General features: G+C 40.3%; 1 protein-coding gene across 2 annotated transcripts in view; it reads right to left on the reverse strand.

Moving 5' to 3' along the window:
- Window positions 1–26119, reverse strand: part of ANOS1 (anosmin 1) — a 181174-nt gene that overhangs the window by 122472 nt on the left and 32583 nt on the right. For both annotated transcript variants that reach the window (XM_023634133.2, XM_023634132.2), the window contains exon 2: window positions 25822–25869. In XM_023634133.2, coding sequence (XP_023489901.1) covers window positions 25822–25869 — 48 coding nt within the window. The remainder of the gene's footprint in view (window positions 1–25821; window positions 25870–26119) is intronic.

Here is a 26119-nt window from a genome sequence, read left to right on the forward strand (position 1 = left end):
TCAACCTGCGAATCTGTTGCAAGAGTGTGGGAAGAAGCATTTTCTCAACGTTTCAAGTTCTTGTTAATGGTTTTTTTTTTTTTAGAAATAGGAAAAAAATGGCTACTTTGTTTTGTTGTTTAGCGCTTCTGTGATCTGGTAAAATCAGACATAAAATCAACAAGTTTGACAAATAAAATAAAAATCAGCCCTCAAAATAACAAATGTTTCTAATTGGGTGACAGGATTGTTTTACCTACTTTTGAAGTTCTTAAAGACATAGGTGGCTCAAATGATGAACATGAAACTCTAGGCCTGAGGAGCTCACAATAAAACGCATATGCCGCCATTCATGTGAAATTTTAATTTCCACACGGAAATCTCTGACTCCGCCCTAAAATGTGGGGGAGCCCAGGAGCAAAAGAGAAATACCAAATAGATCTTCTCAGGCAAACTGCAGTATCAGTGCATGTCCCTCCCTCCTCGGCCGTCTCTGTCCTGTCTGGTGTCCTCTCCTCCCTGCATACAATCAGCTCCATGTAAAATAAGAGCAAATCCTCATTTCCTCAGCGCCTTTTGGGCTGTGGAGTCATTCTTCCCAAATATGATCTGAAGTGCATATGTGGGCCACAGAGGGAAGTCTAGAAATTGAGTCTAATGTGCTTGGACCACCACACATCCCATACAAGGAAGGAACTTTTCAAAATCCCAAAGCTATGAGTTTGGCACCCCTCAACTAGCACAAATTTCCTTTCAAAAGTTTGAGAGAAAGAGAGAGAAACTCCCAAGTATTTTGTAACATAATGTATTCCACATTTTCGTCGGCATCATTTTTAGGCCAAACCATGTGGTAATACATAAATACATAAATTGATCATATGCTGCCTGCAAATCTCAAAGCAGAGAAGCAGCAACACAAAGGATTTCCGCCAAGACCGGCCTGGCAACCGTTTCATCAGAAATCATTTCCTCTAGGGTGCTGTTCAGAGAGAGTCCACCCAGATGCTTCGTAAAGTCTCGGGAAACTAATGACCACAGCAGTCTGTATCGGAAAAGTGAGCTGAAGGCAGCCATGGGTCCTCATCATCAAGATATTTAAATGCAAGAAGCCCATTACTTTGGTCTCTAAAATTAAACATTTCTCTCAACGATCCTGTTTAGAAATAGTTAAGACCAGTCTCTTCTTGGGTGTCCTAATTTATATTCCTTGCTGTTGTAACGAAAACGCTATTTTGACTGATTTGTTTTTTTATTTAACTCAAATGGCAAAGCAGCTAAAGTTGAGTATTGAGTTTCGTATATCTGGTTTAATATTATATATTTTGATTTCCTTTACAAAATCGCTCATTTGGTTGAGCTAGCATAACTATAACTCTTTAAAGACATCCACAATTTTTCTTTGAAAGGACAAGCTAAAGAAATCTAAGGCACGTGCATTATGTTATTCGTATTTGCATAAGCTAGTCTGGGCAAAATGGTCTTTCCAAATTGGAAAAGTCAAATGACCTGATACTCAAGGGCCAGCCCCATGGCATAGTGGTTGAGTTCAGCACGCTCTGCTTCAGTGACTTGGGTTCATGGGTTCAGATCCCAGGCATGGACCTACACCACTTGTCAGCCACGCTGTGGTGGCAACCTATGTATAGAGGAAGACTGGCATGGATGTTGGCTCAAGGTTAATCTTCCTCAGCAAAAAAAAAAAAAAAAGACTTGATACTCTTAGTAAAATGTTGTATCATTTGTCCATAAGTTCTGTTGAAGTAGGGGAGGGGAAGTTGTTCTCTTCTTTAATGAGATGCTCTAGTAAAAATGAATGTGTGAAAACACAATCTATAAATTCAGGAAGATCCATAATTGTCTCAGAATTGTTCGAGGAAGGACAAAGAATCATGTTTTCTTTATATCTTTCTTTCCCTTCCAAGGGTGGCCATGGAAAATGCAGATGTAGAAATGACTTTGGGTTTTGAAAGTCGGCCTTTTTCTAATGTTGTACACTGACTGCTTTAATCCTTAAAAACTTCGCCAAAGGAGACAATGGTGACAGAGGGGAGAAGGTACCAGCTCCCAAGCAGAAGACCTGTGCTCCACTGCCATCACATGGGCGTGACGAAGCCAGCTTTCTTTGTAAAGTATAGTAGCTCATTCACATACAAAGACAAAAAAAAATCACCCTCGCTGTTAGAAATCTATAAAACGGAGAGCTTCTCTGTTTTAGAGTTCTGCAAAAATTAAATGAGACAACTGATGGTAAAGTATTTGTCAATCAGGGAGTTCTACACAAACTTGAGTACTGGTGCTGCCATCACCACGAGGGTGACTGCAAGGAGCTTGCAACCTCCAACACTTAAGGCAAAGGCTGTCTGTGGAAAAGGACCCTAGAATCCATAATACCTCATTCAAAGAAGTCTATTTCATAGGAATAGTACTTCCCTCCTCTCGTTCTTCCTCACCTCACTTCTACGTGCATCTTCTCTCCCACTTTAGAGGGTGCCGTCCAGGAGAACCGTCTGCAGTGAAGGATGGAACTGTTCCGTGTTTGCGCCGTCCAAGATTGCAGCCTCCGCTTATGGGTGGATACTGAGCCCTTGAAATGCGGTTAGCGCAGTTTCTCAACCTCAGCACTACTGGCATTTTGGGTCAACTAACTCTTTGCGGTGGGGCTGTCCCGTGCACCGTAGGATGGGGAGCAAGGTCCTGGCCTCCACCCACTAGACGCCAGTAGCACCTCCTCCTCCTAGTTGTGACAACCAAAAATGTCCCTAGACATTGCCAAATGTCCCCTGGGGGAACAAGATTATCTCTGGTTGAAAAGCACTGGGTTAACGTGATTGAGGAACTGAATTTTTAACTGTCTTCAACTTAATTTAAATAGCAAATGTGGCGAGTGGCTATAACATTGGACAGCATCACCTTAAAACTTCTGAGATTATTATAAAAAGCTAGACTGACAGTTAATGAATAAAGAAGGAAGTTGAAAAAATCCTTTTTTTTGAAAGGGCTAAGGATAGGTTGAACAATGCAACGTTCCACTTTATTTACAACAAATTATATATTTGCTGTCTTTAACTCAGAGCAATGATAGTGATCCTAACCTAGCAATGTCTAAAAAGGTACAAAATTAACAATAAAAGGAGACCCAAAAAACCACCACGGGGGTTTTCTATCCCTACCTGCCACCCAGGGAGGGGATAATGAAACAGACAGATCTCTATCAGCAGCAGGGTCCAGAACCAAAGAAAAACTAACAGCCGTAACCACCCCAAGCTGTTCCTGCTGGCTCCCAGCCCTCTCCCTACTAACACGCACACGGCGCAGGAGCAAGTCCGGATTGTTCTCAGGCAGCAGGAGTGATCTGACACAGCTAGGTCTCTACTGACCTGCTGCGGTCACCTCTCGTTTCCATCATTGGACTTGGAGCCATGGCCAGGTCCCTGAAGTGGAGTTACACAGGTTCCTCCGATACATTGAAAAGTTTACTAACTATCGTTTTCACTTGAGGACTGAAAACAATTCCCTATCAAAACGAGATAACTGTGTTCGGTTAGGGAATCCTGTAAATGACTGGGAGTCCCCAAATAAGTCCAAGTTCAAAGGGAATATTATGTAAAACAGTCTCCCTGGAATCTCAAAAGCAATGGAATCCCAAGTGCCCAGAAACTGAGATGTCTTAGTTTCCAGTTCTACATTTCAAGAAATGTACGGATATTGCTTGAAAGAAACAACATTCAGTGTGGTGAAATACACTACAATTTTGTATTTCCTCTCCAAGTGCTTGGAGGGTGAATCTCCTATAAGATTCTGATGCCAGGAACAATAATTTAAAGTACAAAGAAAGAACATAGACTTTTGTCTTTTAGAGACAAACAGTTCTGCAATTTAGCCCACAACCAGCCAACTTTGGGAACTTTGGACAAGATGTTATTCCATCTGAATCCCAGCTTTCTAAACTGTAAAATGAGAAAAATAATAGCCACTTCCATGAGTTACTGCAAAAATTGAAAAGAGCATCTTTCAGAATATACCAACCCATTCATTCCACCCATTTCACATTCTCTAACTTTCTATCTCCCTCTACTGAGCATGGCCAATCTTGGTGCTTGAAGACACAGAGAAGAACAGAAGATTGCCCCGGCCTCAAGGAGCTCACGGGAGCCCCAGAGGCTGTAATCACAGTCTGTCTTCTCAAGGAGACGCCAATCTATCTAAGGAGACAGACACATAAACACTGAAGGAGATGAAAGAAGTCCACAATGGGAAGGCACCACTTACTGTTGGAGTACCCGCGACTCCATGGGTCATATAATCTGGAAAGAAAATGCCCCCTAAGTGAACAGCTAGCAAAAGAGAGCAAAACAAACAAGTCTCTTTAATTGTGAAACAAAAACTGTCAGGCATCTGGTAGGTTCAAGAGCTTTTCCAAAGGACCAACAGTTCAAAAACCATTCATTCATAGGAGTACTTATTCAACTCAAGAGTCCTAGATATTAAATGATGACAGTGTCCCACTAACTTTTATTTCAACAAGTCAGAGTAAAAAAATAACAGTAATTAACTAAGTAAAAACTTGGCTTTAAAAGATGTAGATTATGCTAAGTGAAAGAAGCCAGACACAAAAGGACAAATACTATGATTCCACTTACGTGAGGTCCCTAGAGGAGTCAGATTCATAGAGACAGAAAGTAGGAGGGCGGGTGCCAGGGGCAGGGGGAAGAGGGACTGGAGAGTTCGTGTTTAATGGGGACAGAGTTTCAGTTTGGAATGACAAAATGGTTCCGGCGATGGATGCTGGTGATAGTTACACGACAATGTGAATATACTTAATGCCGCTGAAATGTACACTTAAAATTGATTAAAACGGTAACTTTTTAAATCTCATGTATATTTCATCATGATAAAAAGAAAAGAGGAGCAGCATGGTTATGCAGCCTTGCTGGCCATGAGGCACGCACACACTTACACACACACACTTCACACCTTTGCACGGAGCCGGGAGGAAAGAGCAGGGAAACATCCTGGTCTCCCCTCACAGTACACTCTCACTCACAGAAAACAAGCAGCCCCGGAAATGTGCCCTGCTGGCACACCTCTCTACCTGTGCTGGACTGTGGAACTGGTGCTAAGGAGAGACTATAAGAGAAGAGCTGGCATTCCCCTTGCTGTGGATATTATGCTTAAACTCACTCCCCCTCCCGCCTTGGGCCCACACGCTATGGTGTAAAATGTTCCATTTGTCTTGTGGCCACGTCAAAGAAGCTTTTCTGGTTGGTGAGCAGACTGCTAACAACGAGTCTTTTTCCCTCAACATAAAAGAAACTCGTCTCTTAGACACAGTATCTCCTTTTTCAAATAATGACAATCAAAGTTCCTGGAACTTAGCTTGTCCGAATGAATTTTAGCTTGTGGTAAAATAAAATAAACTAATGGCTTGGGGCACAGAATAATTTCCATTAAGAACAGAAAGGAAAAAAAAATCAGTTATGCATAGTAAAATGGAAAGTTCACTCAGCCCCGTGTCATAACCTTTGCCACTAATTAGCAATGTTATTCTAGATATGGAGCTCCCCCAAGGGCTGCAGCATTCCTAAGTCAGTCGGTTAGACTCTCGCTATGCAAAGTAAGGTCCACGGACCAGCAGCATCGACATCACCGGGGAACTTGTTGGAAATGCAAAACCTTGAGCCACATGACTATATACACTTCTCTGTCCCATTGATGTCACTCTGGGTGCTGTGACTTGCTTGGCCAATGGGCTATAAAGACAAGTGGCAAGTGCCACACAGGAGTAGAAGTTTTAAGAGCCATCCCAAAGTTCTTACATCGTCCTTTTCCCCCGTCTCAAAACTAGCATAAATGCCAAGTTCCAGCCAACAGGCCAAGCTAGAACACCTAAGAGGGTACAGGAAAAGTTCTTCCTCCCTACACTAGTTTAGTCACCTAGCAATAATATATAAGGCAATGAAAATCAGTATCAATACAAACTAATAAAATGTGAAGAGGAATATTTATTTATATACATTCAAGAGAATATAGCTAATTCTATTGTTTGAGAGATTGTTCAGCCTCTCAAAATCCTGACTTCCCTCTTGATTCTCTTTTCTTTATAGCCAAACTACCAAAAAAGGGGGTCATCATCACCTGAATCAAATTTCTCCCTTTCGGGGCCAGCCTGGTGGTGTAATGGTCGAGTTCACGCACTTTGCTTAGGCGGCCCAGGATTCACAGGTTCAGATCTTGGGTGCAGACCTAGTACTGCTCATCAAGCCATACTGTGGTGGCATCCCACATAAAATAGAGGAAGATTGGCACAGATGTTAGCTCAGGGCCAACCTTCCTCAAGCAAAAAGAGGGAGATTGGCAACAGATGTCAGCTCAGGGCCAACCTTCCTCACACACACACACAAATTTCTCCCTTCCCACATTTTCCTCAACTAACATGCAGTCAAGATCCTGTCTTCCAGGCTCTCCTAGACCCTTCTTCCAAAGTTACCAAGGACATCGGGGTCCATCTTACTGTCCTCACATCTTATCAGCCGTGCGACCTTGAGAAGGCTACTCTACATTGTATCTCGCACAACAGTCAAAGGAAGTTAATACTTCTCGTTCCCTTCTCAGAAAGACTTTTTGAAAAGCAAATGGTATTAATTTATGTGAAGACTCTTGTAAACTGTAAATCTTAACCAAATGAAAGATATCAACATCATGACTGAAAGCTCATGCCAAAGTTGCTATCAACACATTTCGGGAGGAATCTAGAAGCACTAAAAGTGTCAAATTACCATGAATGAAAGTTAAGGACATGAAAGAATCACACTGATCAGACGGTACTTCTGAGAGCACCGAACCTAAGAATGCTGGTTCAGATGACTCAGTTACAGCCAACCTGCATCCAGTGCCCTCGTCCCACTCAACCCTCCACAAGCACGGGGTCAGGCACACAGACGGCATGTAATTAAAGCTTAACAAATATAAAGTGAGCTAAGAAGGAGAAACAAGCTACAGTAAAGGGGAAGGAGGGGAATGAGTCTCCATGCCTCAAGAATCTTGGGTTCCACATGCAAACAACATAAAAGCAAAAACTACAAGACAATGAATGTGAATGCAATCACGGCATCTTATTAGCATACAGGAGGGACTGATTAATTGGTCCTGGGACTAAAGAAATATAAAAGGGAAGTTTGCACAGAAGAAAGAAATTAAATCTGGCTATTAGAGGAAAGGGAGAATTTCACAGCAAAAACATCTGGAAGGGGCACAGCTGTTTCCAGTTCCACATAGAAGGAACTTGGAAGTCAACACTCCATCTTAACAACAAATTAAATGCTGAACAGACTGAAAAATCAACAACTTTTCTTGGATCCATATGACAAGGGAAAACACGGAACAAACCACTGCTCCCAAGATTGGGGAGACAGGCGCATACAGAGAGTCACAGCTGACCGGAGCAGAAATCCACAAGTGGAAACCATCATGGGAACCAGTGCTGGTGCAGGAAACCTGAATTGTGGTTGACAAATTGCTGGAGGCTCAGTGTGACAAGTCTGAGAGTTAAAACTCCAGGGAAATAAGAGGGGCCCACAATATCGCGAGATTTACTTCCAAAAGCTCAACTAGATAACCACAGTAAATATTGGAGAAAAATCCCCTCAAGATTCCAGCAGGGGGAAGAGGAAAAGGAGCCATTCTGGAATATGCTAGAGCAGTCTGTTCTCAGGAGGGCCTGCTTTCAAGGAAACTAACCAGATCCTAACCTGCTAGGGTCTCATCAGAGCCCAATTGACTTGGGGAAGGGAAATACTCAATGCCAGCTGGCTTTAGCTATTCTGTGCCACCTAAAGAGGGAGAAAAAGTTTCAGAAACACTTGTGAAGTTCCCAGTCTAGAGACACAGTTTCACTAAAAGACTGAAATCTACTCATAGGTCTAGAGAACACTTCCCCTCCCACATACCTTAGCATTCTTTACTAAAGGTCTATTTACAGCAGTTCCTTTTACCCAATACATCATGTCTGGCAAACAAGAAAAAATTACAAGGCATACCAAGAGGCAAAAAATACAATTTGAAGAGACAAAGCAAGCATTAGAACCAGACATGGCAGGGATGTTAGAATTATCAGACTAGGAATTTAAAACAACTCTTTTATGCTAAGAGCTCTAATGGAAAAAGTAGACAGCATGTAAGAACAGATAGGCAATGTAAGCAGAGAGATGGGAATCCCAAGAACAAACAAAAAAAAATGCTAGGGATAAATAAAACTTGGTAACAGAGATGAAGAATGCCTTTGATAGGCTTATGTAGATAAGGATACAGCTGAAGAAATAATCATATCAGACACCAAACTACAGACCCAGGAAGCTCAATGAATATCAAGCAAGATAAATGCCAAAAAAATACATCTTGGCATTTCACTTTCAAATTACAGAAAATGAAAGATTAAAAAAAAAATCCTAAAAGAAGCTGGAAAGAAAAGAATACTTTATGTATAAGGAACAAAGATAAGAATTATATCCAACTTCTCCTCAAAGACCATGTAAATAAGAAGAGAGTGGATAGAAATACTTGAAAAATTGAGAGGAAAAAAACACCAACTAGAATCCTGTACACTGTGAAATTATCCTTCAAAAGTAAAGGAGAAATAAAGAATTTCTCAGACAAACAAAAATTTAAAGAATTTGATGCCAGTAAACCTACTTTGCAAGAAATGTTAAAAACTTCTTTAGAGAGAAGAAAAATAACATAGGTCAGAAACTTGGATCTACATCAAGAAAGAAAGAACACCAGAGAAAGAACAAATGAAGATAAAATAAAATGTTTTATTTTTCTTATTCTTAATTAATAAGAGTTCATTCAAAATAATAATAGCAGCAATGTATTTGATCATGTGTGCTTATGTATATCATATATATACACTTATGTATGCTTATATATAAGTGAAATGAATGGCAGCAATGATACAAGGGACAAGGGGAAGGAATTAAGATTATTTTCTTATTATAAGGTACTCCCACTACCAGTGAAGTGGTATAGTATCATTTGAAACTGGACTTGGATTAGTTGTAAATGTATATTGCAAATTCTAAGGCAAACACTAAAAAAAGTAAAAAGAGAATTTGACTAATATGCCAAAAAAGGAGGGGCCAATTCTGTGGCCTAGTGGTTAAGTTCGGCACACTCCACTTTGGTGGCCCAGGTTTGGTTCCCAGGTATGGACCTACACCACCCATTGGCAGCCACGCTGTGGCAGCGACTCACATACAATAGAGGAAATTGGCACAGATGTTAGCTCAGGGCAAATCTTCCTCAGAAAAAAAAAATTAAAAAATAAAAAAGGAGAGAAAATGGAATCATATAAAATGTTCAATTAAAACCAAAACGGACAGAAGACAAAAAATAGGAACAAAGAACCAGAGCAACAAATAAAACAGTAACAAATATGGTACATATTGATCCAACTATATCAATAATCACCTTGAATGTCAATAGTCTAAATGTACCAATTAAAAGACAGAGAGGGGCGGGCCCTGTGGCCAAGTGGTTAAGTTCACAGTCTCTGCTTTGGTGGCCCAGGGTTTTGCTGGTTTGGGTCCTGGGCGCAGACATGGCACCACTCATCAGGCCATGCTGAGGCGGCATTCCACATAGCAGAACTAGAAGGACCTACAACTAGAATATACAACCATGTACTGGGGTGCTTTGGGGAGACGAAAAAAAAGGAAGATGGGCAACAGATGTTAGCTCAGGGCCAATCTTTGGGGAAAAAAAGAAAAAAAGACAGAGACTGTCAGAGTGGATCAAAAAACAAGACCTAACTACATTGTCTATAAGAAACCCACCTTAAATATAAAGACATACATAGACTAAAAGTAAACAGATGAAGAAAATATACCATGCTAACACTAATCAAAAGAAAGCAGGAGTAACTATATTAAATTTCAGACAGAGTAGACTTCAAAATGAAGAAAGTTATCAGGGATAAAGAAGAGCATTACATAATGATAAAGGGAACAATTCTCAAAGAAGATTTAATAGTTCCTAACATGTCTGTGCCTAACAGGACAGCATCAAACTATGTGAGACAAAAACTTTTAAACTGTAAGGAGAAACGGATGCATTCACTATCATAGCTGGAGACTCAAACACCCCTTTCTCAGAAACGGACAGATCCAGCAGGCAGAAAATCAGTGAAGACAAAGTTGAACTCAACAGCACCATCAATCAACTGTATATAACTGACATCCATAGACTACTTCATCCAACAAGAGCAGAATACACATTTTTCTCAAACTCACATGGAACATTCACCAAGATGGTCCACATTCTGAGCCATAAAACATACCTTAACAAATTCAAAGGAATAAATATCATACAATGTCTGCTCCAAGATCACAATGGAATTAAAACTATAAATTAATATCAGAAAGATAATTGGAAAACCCCCAAATATGTGGAGATTAAACAACACACTTCTAAATAACACATGGATCAAAGAAGAAATCTCAAAAGAAATTTAAAATTATTTTGAACTAAATGAAAATAAAAACACAACTTTTCAAAATTTGTAGCATATAGTGAAAAGAGAGCTCAGAGGGAAATGTATAGCATTGAAAGTATATGTTAGAAAAGAAGAAAGATCTAAAATCAGTAATCTAAGTTTCCACCTTAGGAAACTCAAAAAAGAAAAACAAACTAAATCCAAAGTAAGCAGAAGAAAAGAAATAATAAGAATTAGAGCAGAAATCAATGAAATTAAAAACAGGAGACCAGTAAAGAAAATCAACAAAACCAAAAGCTGGTTCTTTAAAAAGATCGATAAAATCATTAACCCTCTAGCCAGGCTAACAAAGAAAAAGAGAGAGGACACAAATTACTAGTATCAGAAATGAAAGAGGAGACATCACTACAGATCCCACAGAAATATAAAAGATAAAGGTAGGGCCAGTCCCATGGCTGAGTGGTTAAGTTCACACGCTCCCATTTGGCAGTCCAGGGTTTTGCCCATTTGGATCCTGGGCGTGGACATGGCACCACTCGCCAGGCCATGTTGAGGCGGCATCCCACATGCCACAACTGAAAAATAAAAGGACCCACAACTGAAAAAAATATACAACTATGTACTGGGGGGGATTGGGGGAGAAAAAAGCAATAAAAAAAGATTGGCAACAGTTGTTAGCTCAGGTACCAATCTTTAAAAAAATTATTAAAAAATTAAACAAAAAAGATAATAAAGGAATATTATGAACAACTCTATCCCACAAATTTGATAACATAGATGAAATAGACCAATTCCTTGAAAGAGATAATCTGCCAAAACTCACATAAGAAGAAAAAGATCTTCTGAATAGGCCTATAACCATTAAAAAATTGAATGGACAATTAATAACCTTCCAAAACAGAAAGCACCAGGCCAAAATGGGTTCACTGGTGAATTCTACCAAACATTTAAGAAATTATGTCAACTCTCTACAATCTCTTTCAGAGGCAGAAGCAGAGGGAATACTCCCTCACTCATTCTATGAGGCCAGCTTTACCCTAATACCAAAACCAGACAGTGACATTACAAGAAAAGAAAACTACAGACCAACATCTCTCATGAACATAGATGCAAAAATCCTCAGGAAAATATTAGCAAATTGAATCCAAAAAAGTATAAGAAGAATTACAACATGACCAAGTAGGATTTCAACATTTGAAAATCAATCAATGTAATCCATCACATCAGCAGGCTAAAAAAGGAAAATTACATGACCATATCAATAGATGCAGGAAAAGCATTTAATAAAATCCAACACTCATTCATGATAAAAACTGTTAGTAAACAAAGAATAGCGGGGAACTTTCTCAACTTAATAAAGAATATCTACAAAAAAGCCTACATACTTAATGGTGAGAAACTTGAAGCTATCCTGGACAAGCAGCACCAGAATCCACTGGAAGTCTCTTAGAAACGCAGAATCTCAGGCACCAGCCCAGACCTACTGAGTCGGAATCCCTGGAGGGGGCACCTAGGAATCTGTATATGAGCAAGCTCACTGGGGGATTCTCATGATTGCTAATGTTTGAGAAGCATTGCTCTAAGAAGTTGGGAGCAACAAAAGAGCAGACACAGGGAAAAAATTAGGGGCTAGGGACTAGTATATTTCAGGGACAATACATGCTTGAGTTATAGCACAGGGGATGGCAAAATAGTTTGAGAGATGAATCTGAAGGACTTCGCAGGAGGATGGATATAAAGGTTAGGGAAAGGAAACATTAAAGAGGATCTTGAGGGTTTTAGCTTGGGTGATTGAGTGAATATTCACGTTTCTAATTAATATTGAGAATCCAGGGAGATGGATAGGTTTGGGGAGGGCAAATAAGCAACTTGGTCCAGGTCATGGAGCTCGTAGTTCGCATTCTCAGCACTAGAGCCCAAAGACCAAACTCTCTCCACCATACTACCACCAGCTCTCTCACAAACAGCAGAAGTATTGTTTTTCACTTAGGACACAGTAACTTAGAGGGTTTTTATAGGACCATAAATCAGAAATGACCCACATGGAGTTGAATCTGCAACTCAGGACAGTAATACTGCAGTGGATGGAGGAATGTATAGATAGAAAAAATCGGGAAGAAGGAGGCAGATGAAGAAGGGACATTTCATTGGCCAAAAATGCAGTCTTCCCTCTGCCTTTCAAATATCAGGGAGGAAATGCCATAGTCCCATTTCTGTTAGAGTTTGGTGATTCAGAAAGAGAAGCTTCAACTCTATATTATGTATCTTAGGGCTTAATTTGTGCTGCTATAAATGCACTATCAACATTATCCTGCAAGTCCAAGGAGAATGCTGGCAAACTAGTGTTGCCTTAGTCCTGGTCAAGACACAGCCTCTCAGCAAAATGACAGCTAAGATCATAACGTCAGAGATTTCAGCATGCTGCCACTCAGGCACGGAGATATGACTCTCCCAACCTAGGTTATTTTTTCCTGCCAAATATTGTACCAGGACTAGGCAGAAAATGATTTAGAAGTAACACAGAAAAGCTCTCCAGTGTACGTATTTTACATTCTGTCAGAGTTCACTTCTACTTATAATATTCTCCATTACCAGTTGGAAAACAAAAGTCCTAGGGAATTTCATTGTCTTTTTGTCTCAAAATGACAAAGAAACGAAATAAACATACACAGGATGCATAGGACAAAAGTGGAGGATGGGTGCAGAAGGGAACAGCATTCCAGAGCTTTAAAATACAGCAAATAAATTTGCCCTGGTTCTTGAAACTAGAGTCTTTAAAGATACTGAGCAACAGGCTTCTTGGTGATCGGAACACTTTTTGACGCCGCTTCACGCAATACTTTCGAGATGCCCAAGATTTACAGTTGATTAGCCTGCATAGTTCAGCTGCTTTCTCAAAAGATTCTAGGAAGGGATTATTTCTGTGCCCAAAGAGCCCTGGAGAATAGGGAGCGCTGTTCGCGGCCGTAATGTGAATTCCCCGGACTCGGTACACTGTGCTCACTGAAGCAGATAAAGCAAAGTTAAAGAAGCATTTAGTTCTTCAGAATGCCGGCCTTCGTAAGTATCTTTTTGTGGAAGGATTTAGGAGGAGGGGAGGGTTATCCTCAGTGCAGGCATTATTTCCTCATACAAAAAGGGAAAATGTGCATACAGTGGGATGTAAAAAGCCAAAACTCGCATGCCCTCCTCCCTCCCCAAGGAAAAGTTGCCGAACACACACTCCCAAACCGAGAGCATGAATCTTCACAGCTTCATAGCCCCGAAGCCATTGTGCAGTTTCTCTTGGGAAACGCGGCTCATTCATCTGCAACTGCCCAAGTTCAACCTTTCAGCTGTGAGAACTGGGAGCCGAGCGACCATCAAAAGCCCCACCTTCATCAGCAAGCAGAACCGAGACAAGCTGCGGCGGAGGAAGAGCCGGGCAGCGCCGCTTTGACTCTCAACAATGCTCCCATCAACGCACAACGCACGGGAGAAAAGTCTGCAAGAGGCTGAATCGGCCACATCTGCAGGCGGCCGAACTCTTAAAATGATCTTTGCTTCACAGTGCAAGGCCCATCCTGGGCCCCAGCGGCTTCCAGTTCTTCTTGTAAACAGCGTTGCTTATGCGGAATTGAATGCAGAATTAGTCACTTGTGATGAATTAAAATGCATATTGTAATAGGGCAATGCCACGTGATCCCATTTTCCTAACGACCAGCAAATTTCTCCGGTTCCACTCGGCCTTATCCCCAGCCAGTCTTCAAACATGAATATCCACATTGACATGAACTGAGCTATTGGTACAATGAAAATCACATCGCGATTCCCATTCTATCGCTTGAGTGGAGTTTCCATTGTAGTTAAAAGTTGAAACCCAGTTCCTCCGCATCTGTCTCTACGCTTAAATTTTCCATATGGACTCCCATAACCTAAGACAGATGGAGAAGGTTCTTCATAGAAATCAATATAAACACTTACTCCTGATAGTAATACAGAGAAAGAAAAAAAGAAAAAAGAAAGAGAGAAAGACATCTTTACCAAGTGCACACTTTAAGTCACTTCTTCCCCCACACAAATGGAAAATGAACTCACCCACACTGGTAGCTCGGCTCTGAAAAGACCAGTTGAGAGAAGTCCTTTCTTTATTGTGTAGTTTTAAAGACTATTCTTTGACCTTTCCTATTTAAGTCTTAAGATCTGTGAAGACAGGGCCAAACCCCTTTGGCTCCGAATGGCGCACACAAACAAAAGCTTTTCACCTTTGTTCTACGCACCTCATTTCCCATCAGAACACGTTTATGCTGCCTGCCCTGTTTTCCTAATTTAAATGGCATTTTCTTATTTCTTTTGCCCAGTCACAGCCATTACCTAGTTGACAAGCGGCCACCATCGCTCCTTTCCAATGAAGTTATGAGGCCATAACCATCACTACCCAGCTGACAGACGTGGCGTATGAATACAGATGTCTTGTCACTTCATCCGAGCCAACCATGAAATTGTGGATAAAAGGTTCAGGAAGCTAAACCACTCAGCGGGCAAGCTTCAGCCAGTAGGGCACCTTTCTAGTTATTTATTATTTTATGGATTTATCTAGTTATTTATCACTTTATGGATTTATGGACTTATCTATGGCCTTAAAGGGATTCAAGAATTTACAAAGATCCAGATGATATAGCCATAAAACAAATCTTAAGTGAGTGAATAAAAGGAGATAAAGGGAAATAAAAATTGGGACAATAAATACATGCAGTCAGAGAAAAAGCTAGTTCCCCAAATCCATGTGATTAATCTCAGTGCCCTTATTAAGATAGGTTATTTTATTTAACTTTCAGCTTTCTCAAAGTCAATTCTAAGGGGAAAGCACTATTGGTTACAAAATCTACGCTATCCATAGACTAAAAAAGCTACCAGTTTCCAGGGAAAGCATAATTAGTACTGACACTGTGACCTGAATGAATGAATGTCCTTCCTCCTAAAGATGGCACGGACTAACAGCCCAATGTCCCGAGCGGGCTCCTCAGAGTTGCCTCAAGGACTGGGTTTGTGAGACAGTTTCTGAGAATATTACACAGGTTGCATTACAGCAACACGCGATTCAATAAAGGGCGTTTGCTAAAGTACGACTTTGAGATGCAAAGGTCGGTAGTTTAGTCTTGTAATCAAGGCATAGATTCTATAACATCTGGAAAATGCCTCCACTGGGCATGTATAAATATGGTTTCTCTCTGGTGACTTTCGTACCACAAGGATACAAGGAGTTTGATAGTGTCCTCCTTGGCAAATGTCAGGAGTGCAGTGGCTTTGTTGACACATCATTGTCATTTCATAGCTGGTAACTGTTGTTAGCTCTGTGAAAATTAAAGATCCTAATGAGGACATTTGTCTGAAAAAAAAGATACCACAACCTCTGCCTAGACATGCATCAAAGGAAAAGGGAGTACTTGACAAAGATCCTCCTCAGGAAAAATTGTTTTCTCTTCCGACCCAGAAGAAAACAGAAGGTACAACCTCAGTGGAATCTCCCATACAGCACGGCTACAATAATTTTAGGCTGAAAAAGAGTTTAAAACAAATGCTCAGCTTAACCATCACACACACACACACACACACACACACACACCCATTTCACATCACCCAAAGAACATCATGCTTTGAGTAATGAATCTTGCAAAAAAGTTCTCTGACCCAAAATAGTTGCAAAATGAATATACCAAGGTAGCTGAATGTGATTACAAGGGTAAGTTTCTTCTGAATCAAATAGGTAAAAGGCGAGAACTCTTGAGAAAGGAACATTATTTTAGTCTGCAATAACTAACCTATATTCCTTCTTTCAGGCAAGTTAGATAGCAAGAGTGTGTTTTTCACCCCACTAGTAAAAAAAGAGCTGAAATGCAAACCTAGATTTATTTTCCTGTAATGATTCTCCTCTAAGCATAGGGAAATAATGTTTCCAAGGCAGACTATAGGTTTGTTTCTAAGAGGAATTTGTGTGTATGATTAGGTGGAACAACTACGCCTGACCCTCACGTCAAGGATCACCGACAGGATAGAGCCCAAGTTACGAACCCAGAGAAGCGAGCGCTGACCCTCTAAACCCCAGTGAGAGACTCCACCCCAGTAAGAATACTCTGACAGGGACCCTCCTTGGGGAAGGTGAGGCAACACAGCATGATCACGTATGCAGTACTCAAAATGCTGCCCTCCCCAGCTCGTGAAATCCACGCTGCCTCCTTTCTAAACCACCACAGTTCCCAACCTTCAATCGGCACTGGTGCTCTTTGCTAGTTGGCAGATCAACCCCAACATCTTCAAGCCATAGGCGCTCATCCATGCTCCGGGTGCCTTCTGATGAATACATTACAACTGCAAAACATCTGTCAGACCATAATCACCATGTAATGCATCCTGACTGAGATGCTTTTCATATGTTCAAAACGGCTTCCCTTTCTGAAGCCAGCTCTCAGGAATCCTTCTTCAGTTGTGAACCAAATAAGAGATTTTGCTTGCATCTTCTTTCATCAGATGGGAGGAGAAATTAATAGTAAGAGATTAGGAAAGGGCGAGAATAAAAACTGCGCAGAGGTGCTTTTTCCCTTCCACGTGTCTTTGCTTTGAAGTTTACAGCAGGTGCAAGTCTTTCACACTTGTAAAAATTGATATGGAAAACCAGAAACACATTGGGCTATTAATACGTCACATGTTGGATCTAAATCTAAACAAGAACCCGTCTTTTTCCTTAAATATTGATCTGCTACGAGCTTTGCAGAAACCTTGCATGTTCTTTCAACAGACAGGCTAGTGTCTAGGCTAAAAAACCCTGGAATGTTCCAGCTACTGCAGACTAATGATCACCGCAAAGCGCACTAATATGTTTGATAAAAGTTCCCAGCATGAGGGCAGAAAACACTTACCATAAGAATGACAGTGTGGGGAGAAGCAAATCATGACACCAGCTCAGGCTGCCATCAATGCTGGAGGCTCCAATTAGAACTGTGAGCTGGCCTTCCAGGAGGCTGTGACAGATGGAAGGGGGCAGCAAATCTCTAATTGTTTAAATCATTAACTCACCGTTCCACCTGCATTATCGCTGGAAGGGACCCTGCTGGCAGCCTTCAGCCGTTTCTCACAAATCTCAGCGCTCACTCCTCACCATTTAAGAAATGAGGTTTTGAAACCAGATGTTTATGTAGCTTCCCTGTTTATAAGTTCTTTTGGGTTTCGTCTGTTTCACATTCTCACTTTTCTCTATTTTTTTTTTTCATGTCTGCCTTTACACAGAGATGACATCCATTTGAAGGTTCCTGTAGAGTGACACTGGACAGAGTACTTGAGAATGATGTCGGATTTCTAGCCCTAACTCAAGCTTGCTGGTCATTTGATTTTCAACTGCATATAGACTGTGAAATTCCAGAGCTTGAGTCTCCCTCAAGAGAGACTTCAGCTCTTGCTAAGCACAAAAGCACATCGTGGGCTTTGGGGTACTCGAATTATGCCATGTACAGGCATGATGTTATAGGATAGTCTGACAAATGTGCGTTTCACAATTTTTATTAACCGTGCTAATGTACTATCGAATGTACAAACCACTTTTTCGAGAGAACACTTGCCAAACTTTCACACACATAAAAATTTCTTTTCCTATGCATTCCATACAAATTTTAATTCCATCACTGGTTTAAGGAAATAATAGAATATTTCTCTCTTCCCTTCCCAGATCATCACATCCTGTTTACTTTCTCCTGAGAAATAATGTCATGCTCTTTATTTATGGAAATAAGAACATTGGTATCCAGAATAAAGGGAATTAATTATATCATTTGAGAAGTTTTCTACAAGAGGCTGTCTCTTCCAGTGGTACAAACCTACAGCTTCTCTTGACAATCACTGTCAATGGTGGCTTTGCCTATGAAATAATTGGTAATTCCCCAACTATCTCAACATGTTGGACAAGAGATGCTCAATAGACATCAACTTTGTCCTTGAAGTTGATAATATAAAGTCAGGGAAAATTGTATGAACATCAGCAAGTATTACAATAGGCTTTAAATGTTTTAAAGTATATAAAACATCTGACATTTCAATTCATTGTTTATTAGAATTGCAAAGAAGCAAAAGAAGATGTTTGCCTTTGGTTCTTGGGTATTTGGACATGGTGCCTTTCCACGTGTCTGAGTTTTCATTTTTCTCCTTAAGATCAGTTTTCCTTGGGCTCGATGGATCTACAGTCATTACCACTAAAGCACAGAAAGCATCTAACACAAAACAAAACCCTTCAACAGTCACATTCGGTTGTGTTTCAGAGGTTTGACCCTTATCCAATAAATTTCACAGATGTCCAATGAAGCCGTCCAGATGTTCATACAAGCAAAACCAATCTTCCTCACCTCTAAAGTTGGTTCTGAATAAACCTGGAAAATGACTAAGTATTAGTGTTAGAGCCCTTAGAAGAACCTAACTCCCACTGAGATCAAAGCAGCATGCCCAGGCACCAAGATCGGGCCCTAATACATATCCTCAAAACCAAATGGGAAACAGAAGTTGAGTGAGTGACTTATAACACCCCAAGGAGAAGGATGAGCATGCATGCTCCCCACAGAGAGGCAAACTGTCACCCAGAGAGGTCCACTCTTAGAAGCAAAGTTTTGAAAGGCAACTGAACAAAATGTTAAAGGATAAATCTTTTATAAAGTAAATGCATGACACTCATGCAAATATAAAATGAACATGTGTCAAAGATTTGATTCAACTCATGCAATACCAATAATATGTTACATTTGGTTCAAAGGAGAAGTCCAAGAAGTATAAAGACGCACACAATGAGGAATGCTGGAGGGCTTCACAAACCGATGCAGAATGGTCTGTTCACGGGTAAGCAGCAATTGCATCCCACTGGACACAACCATGATCAAGAATCACGTGCATCATTACCAGCTTTCTACCACTTCCTGAGTAGGAAAACAGCTCAATGAGGACAATGAACAATGGGGACAACCCAGAAAGCTGCAGTAGAGGGGACATCTAGGAATCTCTTACTTTGCCCATTTTGAAGTCTTTCACAATTTTTACCAGCTCTAATAGTCACAATTTAACACTGAATTTTCAAAAATTAACTGTGATTTATTTCAAGTTTTCTTGCTATTCTTTACCATTCAACAAACCCCGACAAGATGACCAACATTGTTCCATAAATGACCTTAGAAACTGTCCATTTTTGAGTTTGAGTACATCAAAATGTATCTCTGTACTGAGAGAAGAATGCAATTTTACTGTTTTGTTTCAGTTTGGTTTTGCATACATGAATGCAATGGCACAGAAGAGAGATTGGCAAACTAGGGGAAATGGCCAGATCCCGCCTGCCACCTGTTTTTGTACAGCTGGTGAGTTAAGAATTGTTCTTCCTTTTTTTTTTTTTGTTGAGGAAGATTGGCCTTGACCTAACATTTGTTGCCAATCTTTCTATTTTTGCTTGAGCAAGATTGTCCCTGAGCTAACATCCATGCCAATCATCCTCTATTTTGTATGAGAGACGCCACCACAGCATGGCTTGATGAGCAGTGTATAGGTCCATGCCCAGGATCTGAACCCATGAACCCCGGGCTGCCAAAGCAGAACACGCAAACTTAACCACTATCCCACCAGGCCGGTCCCTGTTCTTCCATTTTTATATGGTTGGGAAAAAAAGAAAATTTCTTGCCATGTGAAAATAATATGAAATTCAAATTTCAGTGTCCATAAATAAAGTTTTATTGGAGCACAGACACACTCCTTTGTTTATGTATTATCTGTCACTGAATTCATGCTACCACGGCAGAGTTGAGTAGTGCCACAGAGACCTTATGGGCTACAAAGAGAAAAGTAGGGACAGATCCTAAAAGTGTCCAAATACTCTAGCAGGGGAGGTAAGGAGACGGTGGGTGTTACGGCCATCATTACAATATGGGGGACCCTCAAAGGATATTGCACAAATTTTGAAAAAGGGGTGAAGAGCTGCTGGGGATGTGCTCAGCAAGCCCAAAGGGAAAAAGTGAGAGCAAAGACCAAGTGGGCTTCAGTGTTACTCAATCACTAGGGCCTGGGACATAGCAGATGCTCAGTGAGGATTTGTTAGAATTGAGTTAATCAAATTCTATTAGAACAAGCAAATTTATTTAAAGGAAATTTATTTTGTGCCGGGGTATCAGAGAAGAGAATCGAAGAAAAGAATTTGAAGAGAATGTTAAACTAGAAACATAAATGAAAGGCCTGAACAGCCATCCCATTGTGGTATATGGGAAAAATTTGGAAATTTACATTATATTTGGCATAGAGTAATTTGTTATTTAAGAGAAAGATTAAAACAGGTTCTTAAAAAATATACATTGTTAAAATAGAATTAACTCAAAAGTACCATTAAAATGGAAATAGGGCACATTTTATTAGTATCTTTTAGGGTACCACAGTAATATTTCAAAAAGCACTTAGGATGGCTTAGACTAAAAAATTAAGATAAAAATTTATGAGAAAAATTATTTAGATAGAACAGAAAAACATATTTTCTCTTTTATGTCAAAAGCATGTTTACTTTCTTAATTAGGAATAGATGATCTTATTATTTAGTTACTACTAAAATTGAAGTACTAAAAATAAGTTATTCTAAAGGCAGCATTTTCAGTAGATTTGGTGTATTTAAAATGTTTGCCCCTAATCATCCTAGACTGAGACTTAGCTCAGATGTCAACTTTGCAAACAGTTTAATTTGGAGTGCCCAAGAGCAAACCACGTCCCTCTGAGTTAAGCGCACTCTCAGTGTGAAAAACCACCTTCATGGAGGAATTTCTAAGGAATCCATCTCTCCAGGCATTTACTGTGCATCCCTAAACGAGGCTGAACCAGCAGAGAGGGCCATCTTTAGACTGCATCTTCCTGACCGCCCACTGGATGACAGGGATACGAAAGCAAGAAAGAGAACAATGACTCTCTCGCTAGAGCTGGGCCACAGTTTTGCCAGGAATTTGTACAATTCACAGGAGCCACAAGAGTGACTCAGGAAAAAGCCCAGAGCGCTGGAAGAACCAAATGCTGAACTGAGCAAAGATCTTCCAAAATTGTTGTATTGTTCTCTAATACAATGGGGTGTACAATGAGAAAGCCATTGGCTTCTGTTTTAGCCAGAACTCAGTTCAAATTCCATCCCTGTATTTACTAGTACTTGCTAGTTGAGTGACATTGTAAGAAGTTCACCCAACGTTCCTGAGCCTCTGTAAAATGGAGATGGTCATACCAATTACAAAGTCAAGATTAGGCCCACTGACACACAAGTCCATCCTCAGAGAACAAAAAAATGTAAAAGCACGGTGGCTTAGACAAGACAGAAAGTTATCCGCCTCCTACACGCAAATAATTTGAGAAGTTCAAGACTGCTACGGGGGCTCCGTGCTATCAAAGACCCAGAATCCTTCTACATTTCTTATTAGCTATTGTCAGGCTGGCCTCCATCCTCAAAGGTAACTCATGGCCCCAGATAGCTGCTGGAGCCTCTGCCATTGGTCTGCATTCTAAGCAGCAGAGGAGAGAAAGGGGGAAGAGCAAATGAGTGCATTTTCTAGCTAAATCAGTTCCCTTTAATGAGGCGTCTCGAGGGGCCGGCCCAGTGGCATAGTGGTTAAGTTCATGCGCTCCACTTCAGCAGCCCGGGGTTCACAGGTGCGGATCCCAGGCATGGACTTACACACCACTCATCAAGCCATGCTGTGGTGGCATGCCACATAAAAAATAGAGGAAGATTGGCACAGACCTTAGCTCAGGGACAATCTTCCTCAAGCAAAAAGAGGAAGATTGGCAACAGATGTTAGCTCAGGGCCAATCTTCCTCACCAAAAACAAAAACAAAGAATAAAGCGGCATCTCGAAAGTCGTTCACAATAATACCACCTGCATATAATGGACTAGAAAATGAGATGGCCATATTTAGCAGCAAGGGAACTTGGGGGAATGTAAATATTTAATTCTAGGTGGCAATGTGTTTAGGTGAGGAATTAGGTTTGGGTTAGTGGAGAAGAGGAGAAACGAGATTAAGAGGCAAAGAGCAATCCACCCACCCGCGTTAGAGAGCATGTGATGAGAACTGGAATCCTCCACAAAACAAGCCCCTGAAAGGGCAGTTGGCACGAACCACACGCTCAGTAAATTATATGTTTATTTTCTTTCATACAATAAGGTAAAACTGCTGAAAATAAGACTATATTCTTAACTTCTTTCATAACTCCCAAAATGCACAGACCAGGGTTTCTCACCCTCAGCACTACTGACATCTGGAACCAGGTAACTCTTCGCTGTGGGGGCTGCCCTGCGCATTGTAGCTTGTTTATCAGCATCTCTAGCCTCCACCCACTAGATGCCAGTAACTGCGACAACCAAAAATGTCTTCTGCCACCACCAAATGTCCCCTTGGGAGCAAAATAGCCCCTGGTTAAGAACCACTGGCTTCCACTTCGGCAGGACCATACGTCACTAGTCTATACCATCCAGGAGTGGAATGCTGCCGAAGACCCTTGAGTTCGTAGGGCGGATTTCACTATGCCGGATTCACCAAAGAAAAAAGGCGCAGAATCCCCCAACGAGTAACAATCACGCTAAGTTACACAGGTACAAAATAGATGCTATATTACTTTTTCCTAAAGGTAATGCAGTAATGATATACTTTGGAGAGGAAAAAATGTAATGTATGGGCTTCATTCACTCATTCATCCATCACAAATACCTGAGCAGCTACTCTGTGCCAAATACCATTGTAGACTCTGAGGACAGCACAGCGAAGAAAGAGAACAGAGCGGATGCCCCAGAGAGTTTACTCTCTGCTGAAGGAGACAGACTCCCAGCAAACAAAGGATGAACTGTATAATGCCATGTCGGGTGTGATATGGACAACGGAGCAGGTAAATGGGCGAAGGGTGATCCGGAAAGGCAAGGCTGAGAGGGTGGCATTTGTGCTGAGACGCAAGTGAGAAGAAGGGTGGGCTAGGTGACTCTCTGCCGAAGGAGCATCCGGGTGGAGGGAAAGCAGCCTTGACGGGGAAGAGCAGAAGGAGAAAGTTGGAGGGAGAGCACAGGCAGACAAGACAGGATCAGCGTTTCAGACTGAGCGAGATGGGAAGATATCAAAAGGTTTTAAGGTAGACAGCAGCGTGATTCAACTTATACGTTTAAAGGGTCATTCCAGCAGCCACGTGGAACAAGAATACAAGCTGGGACACCCAACGGGATGCTCCTGGGTCCGTCCAGGCAAGAGAGGATGGCAGACTGGACAGAGGGGGCAGTTAGACGGGAAGAAGAGATCATATTCTGGAGGGACTCTGAAGGGGACAGCCTTTGCAGATGATAACCAGAAATGATTAGAAAGTGTGTGGTTTCTATAAAATATCAACCTTATCTTTTAACACATATTCAGAAAAGTGTATCATCAACATTTCTTCTGGGTTTGGTTTTGATATTTTTTACTCTTCGGTCCCAATATTTCTTCAAAATGGTTTTTCAAGTTGCTGATGCCTATGCAGCACAACATGGGAGACAGCGTTCCCGACTTGACCACGGCTCACCTAAAGATTCAGAGGAAAAGCGTACATAGTGCTTCCTGAGTCTCAAAAGAAATGCCAACTGCAATGATCTGCAAATGTATCCAGCAGTGATAACACCCAAAGGAGATCAACTTTGATTAACACGTAAGATTCGTTCCCAAGGATTCAGACTCAAGACAACCCTTAAATTCCTGTCAGCCTTGTGAAAGGTTCCAGAGTTTCTGCTGGAGTTAGCTGTGACTTATTGAGTCATTTCTGCTTTGGGGCAAAAGGAGTTGATTTCTTCTCTTGTGAAATTCAGTCTCTCATGTCAGCCTTGATCATTCAATTACAATATAGGGTTTGACAATCTGTTCCCTGGAGCTGCAATTTTCTTTAATTAGGATATTTTTTAAACAGTTCAAATGAAACTCTTCCATTAAAATTTCAGGTGTAAAAAAGAATTAATTTCTTGATAGTATAAGGAGAAAGGGGGTGCTTAAATGAGAAGTAATACTGAAACAAAAATTATCATTTATGTAATACTCAATTTATGCAAAACTGGACAAAAACACCACTTATAAAATCCAGTCAGACTATATATATATGTATATAGAGAAAGAGAAAGTGAGAGACAGCATCTTTCCTGCAATGGTGACACAAAAAAATTACCCAAAACTCCAGTTGAAGAACAATTAATATAAGAGATACCAGAAAATGGCTTATCAAAGCAAATGCTTATGATATTATACAAAACGAGTAAAATTATCATAAACCAGACATTTCATTTCTGCCCAGGATCTAGAGTCAGAGCTAAGCAAAGCTTTTTTTCTCCAAATTATTTCACATTCACATAATAATTCTGCTCTATTTGTAATAGCATTCATGTGTATTAGATGACAATGCGTGCACAAATGTAGGAATGTATCATTACAATAAGCTTTTGGGTTTGGGAATATTATTCTACAATCATTTTCTTTGAGATAATGTGTTTGAAAGACCCTTCAAAATAATAACGATCTTCATAAATATGCTATTTCAGTATTATTGCGTATTGCTCACATGAAATTTGGTTATAAAATAAAGGAATGCTTCAATTTTAGGTCTAATAGTAATGTCCATGAAATAAATCTCATCAAACACTATTACGATCCCAAAGGTACGCCAATATTTTTAGCAAGTTGAAGCTTTATTCATTTATATAATCTGAATATAAAACCTCCTTCCATTTCCAGACTGGAGCTCAAGTACCATCACATGTATCTATTTTAAAGGTTCTGATGTTTCGGGACTGAGGTAAGAATTTAAGCTATTAAACATATGAATGAGTATAACGACAACTTTAGAGAATGTGCAGGGAGCAAGAAAGACTCAAGAATAGAAAAGAGACTGCTTATTTAAAGAATCAAATCAATTTAACCAGCAATTCCGACATACAAACAAAACTACATACAAAATAACTTAGGGGTAAGCAGAATGCATTAAATCTTCTGGTCTAACCGGAAGATGCTTTCTCCATAAAAATTTTTTTTAGTAAAAAAACTACAGAATAAAGAGAGAAATAATGTAGTATACAGAATTTTAATACATGTATCTTGACTTCAGTGGCGGCTCCACTAACTGAATCTACACGTCATCAAACCTCACAGAACTAGACACACCGTACAAATGTCAACTTTCTGCTTTTGACCTACAAATACATAAAGTGTACCCACTGGTGGGAAGTGGGCGAAGAGTACCTGTGATTTCTCTGTACTATCTCTGCAACTTCCTGTGACTCTAAAATTATTCCAAAATTAAGTTTTTAAAAATACTGACACAATAGTAGGGAACGTACCTTAGAACATTGCTTGTGATTCTGACACCAAACCAGGGAACCATTGTTCTGCAAAAAGAAAAGATATATTGATGCATTAAATAACTTTCTAAATGAAAACTACATATACATGTGCGTGTGAATATAATTTTTAAATATTTGCATTAACAAAAGACCAATTTCACCATCCTGATATGTTTCTCTTCCTAAGATAGAAAATATGTTTCTAATGTAAATCCTATTTTGTCCTTGACTTCATGACATAAATACACATAAAATAATAAACGTCTCTAGCTGTTGAAAAGGAAGCATGTCTGAG

This window comes from Equus caballus, chromosome X, assembly GCF_041296265.1.
Source record: "Equus caballus isolate H_3958 breed thoroughbred chromosome X, TB-T2T, whole genome shotgun sequence".
NCBI classification, from domain to species: Eukaryota; Metazoa; Chordata; class Mammalia; order Perissodactyla; family Equidae; genus Equus; species Equus caballus.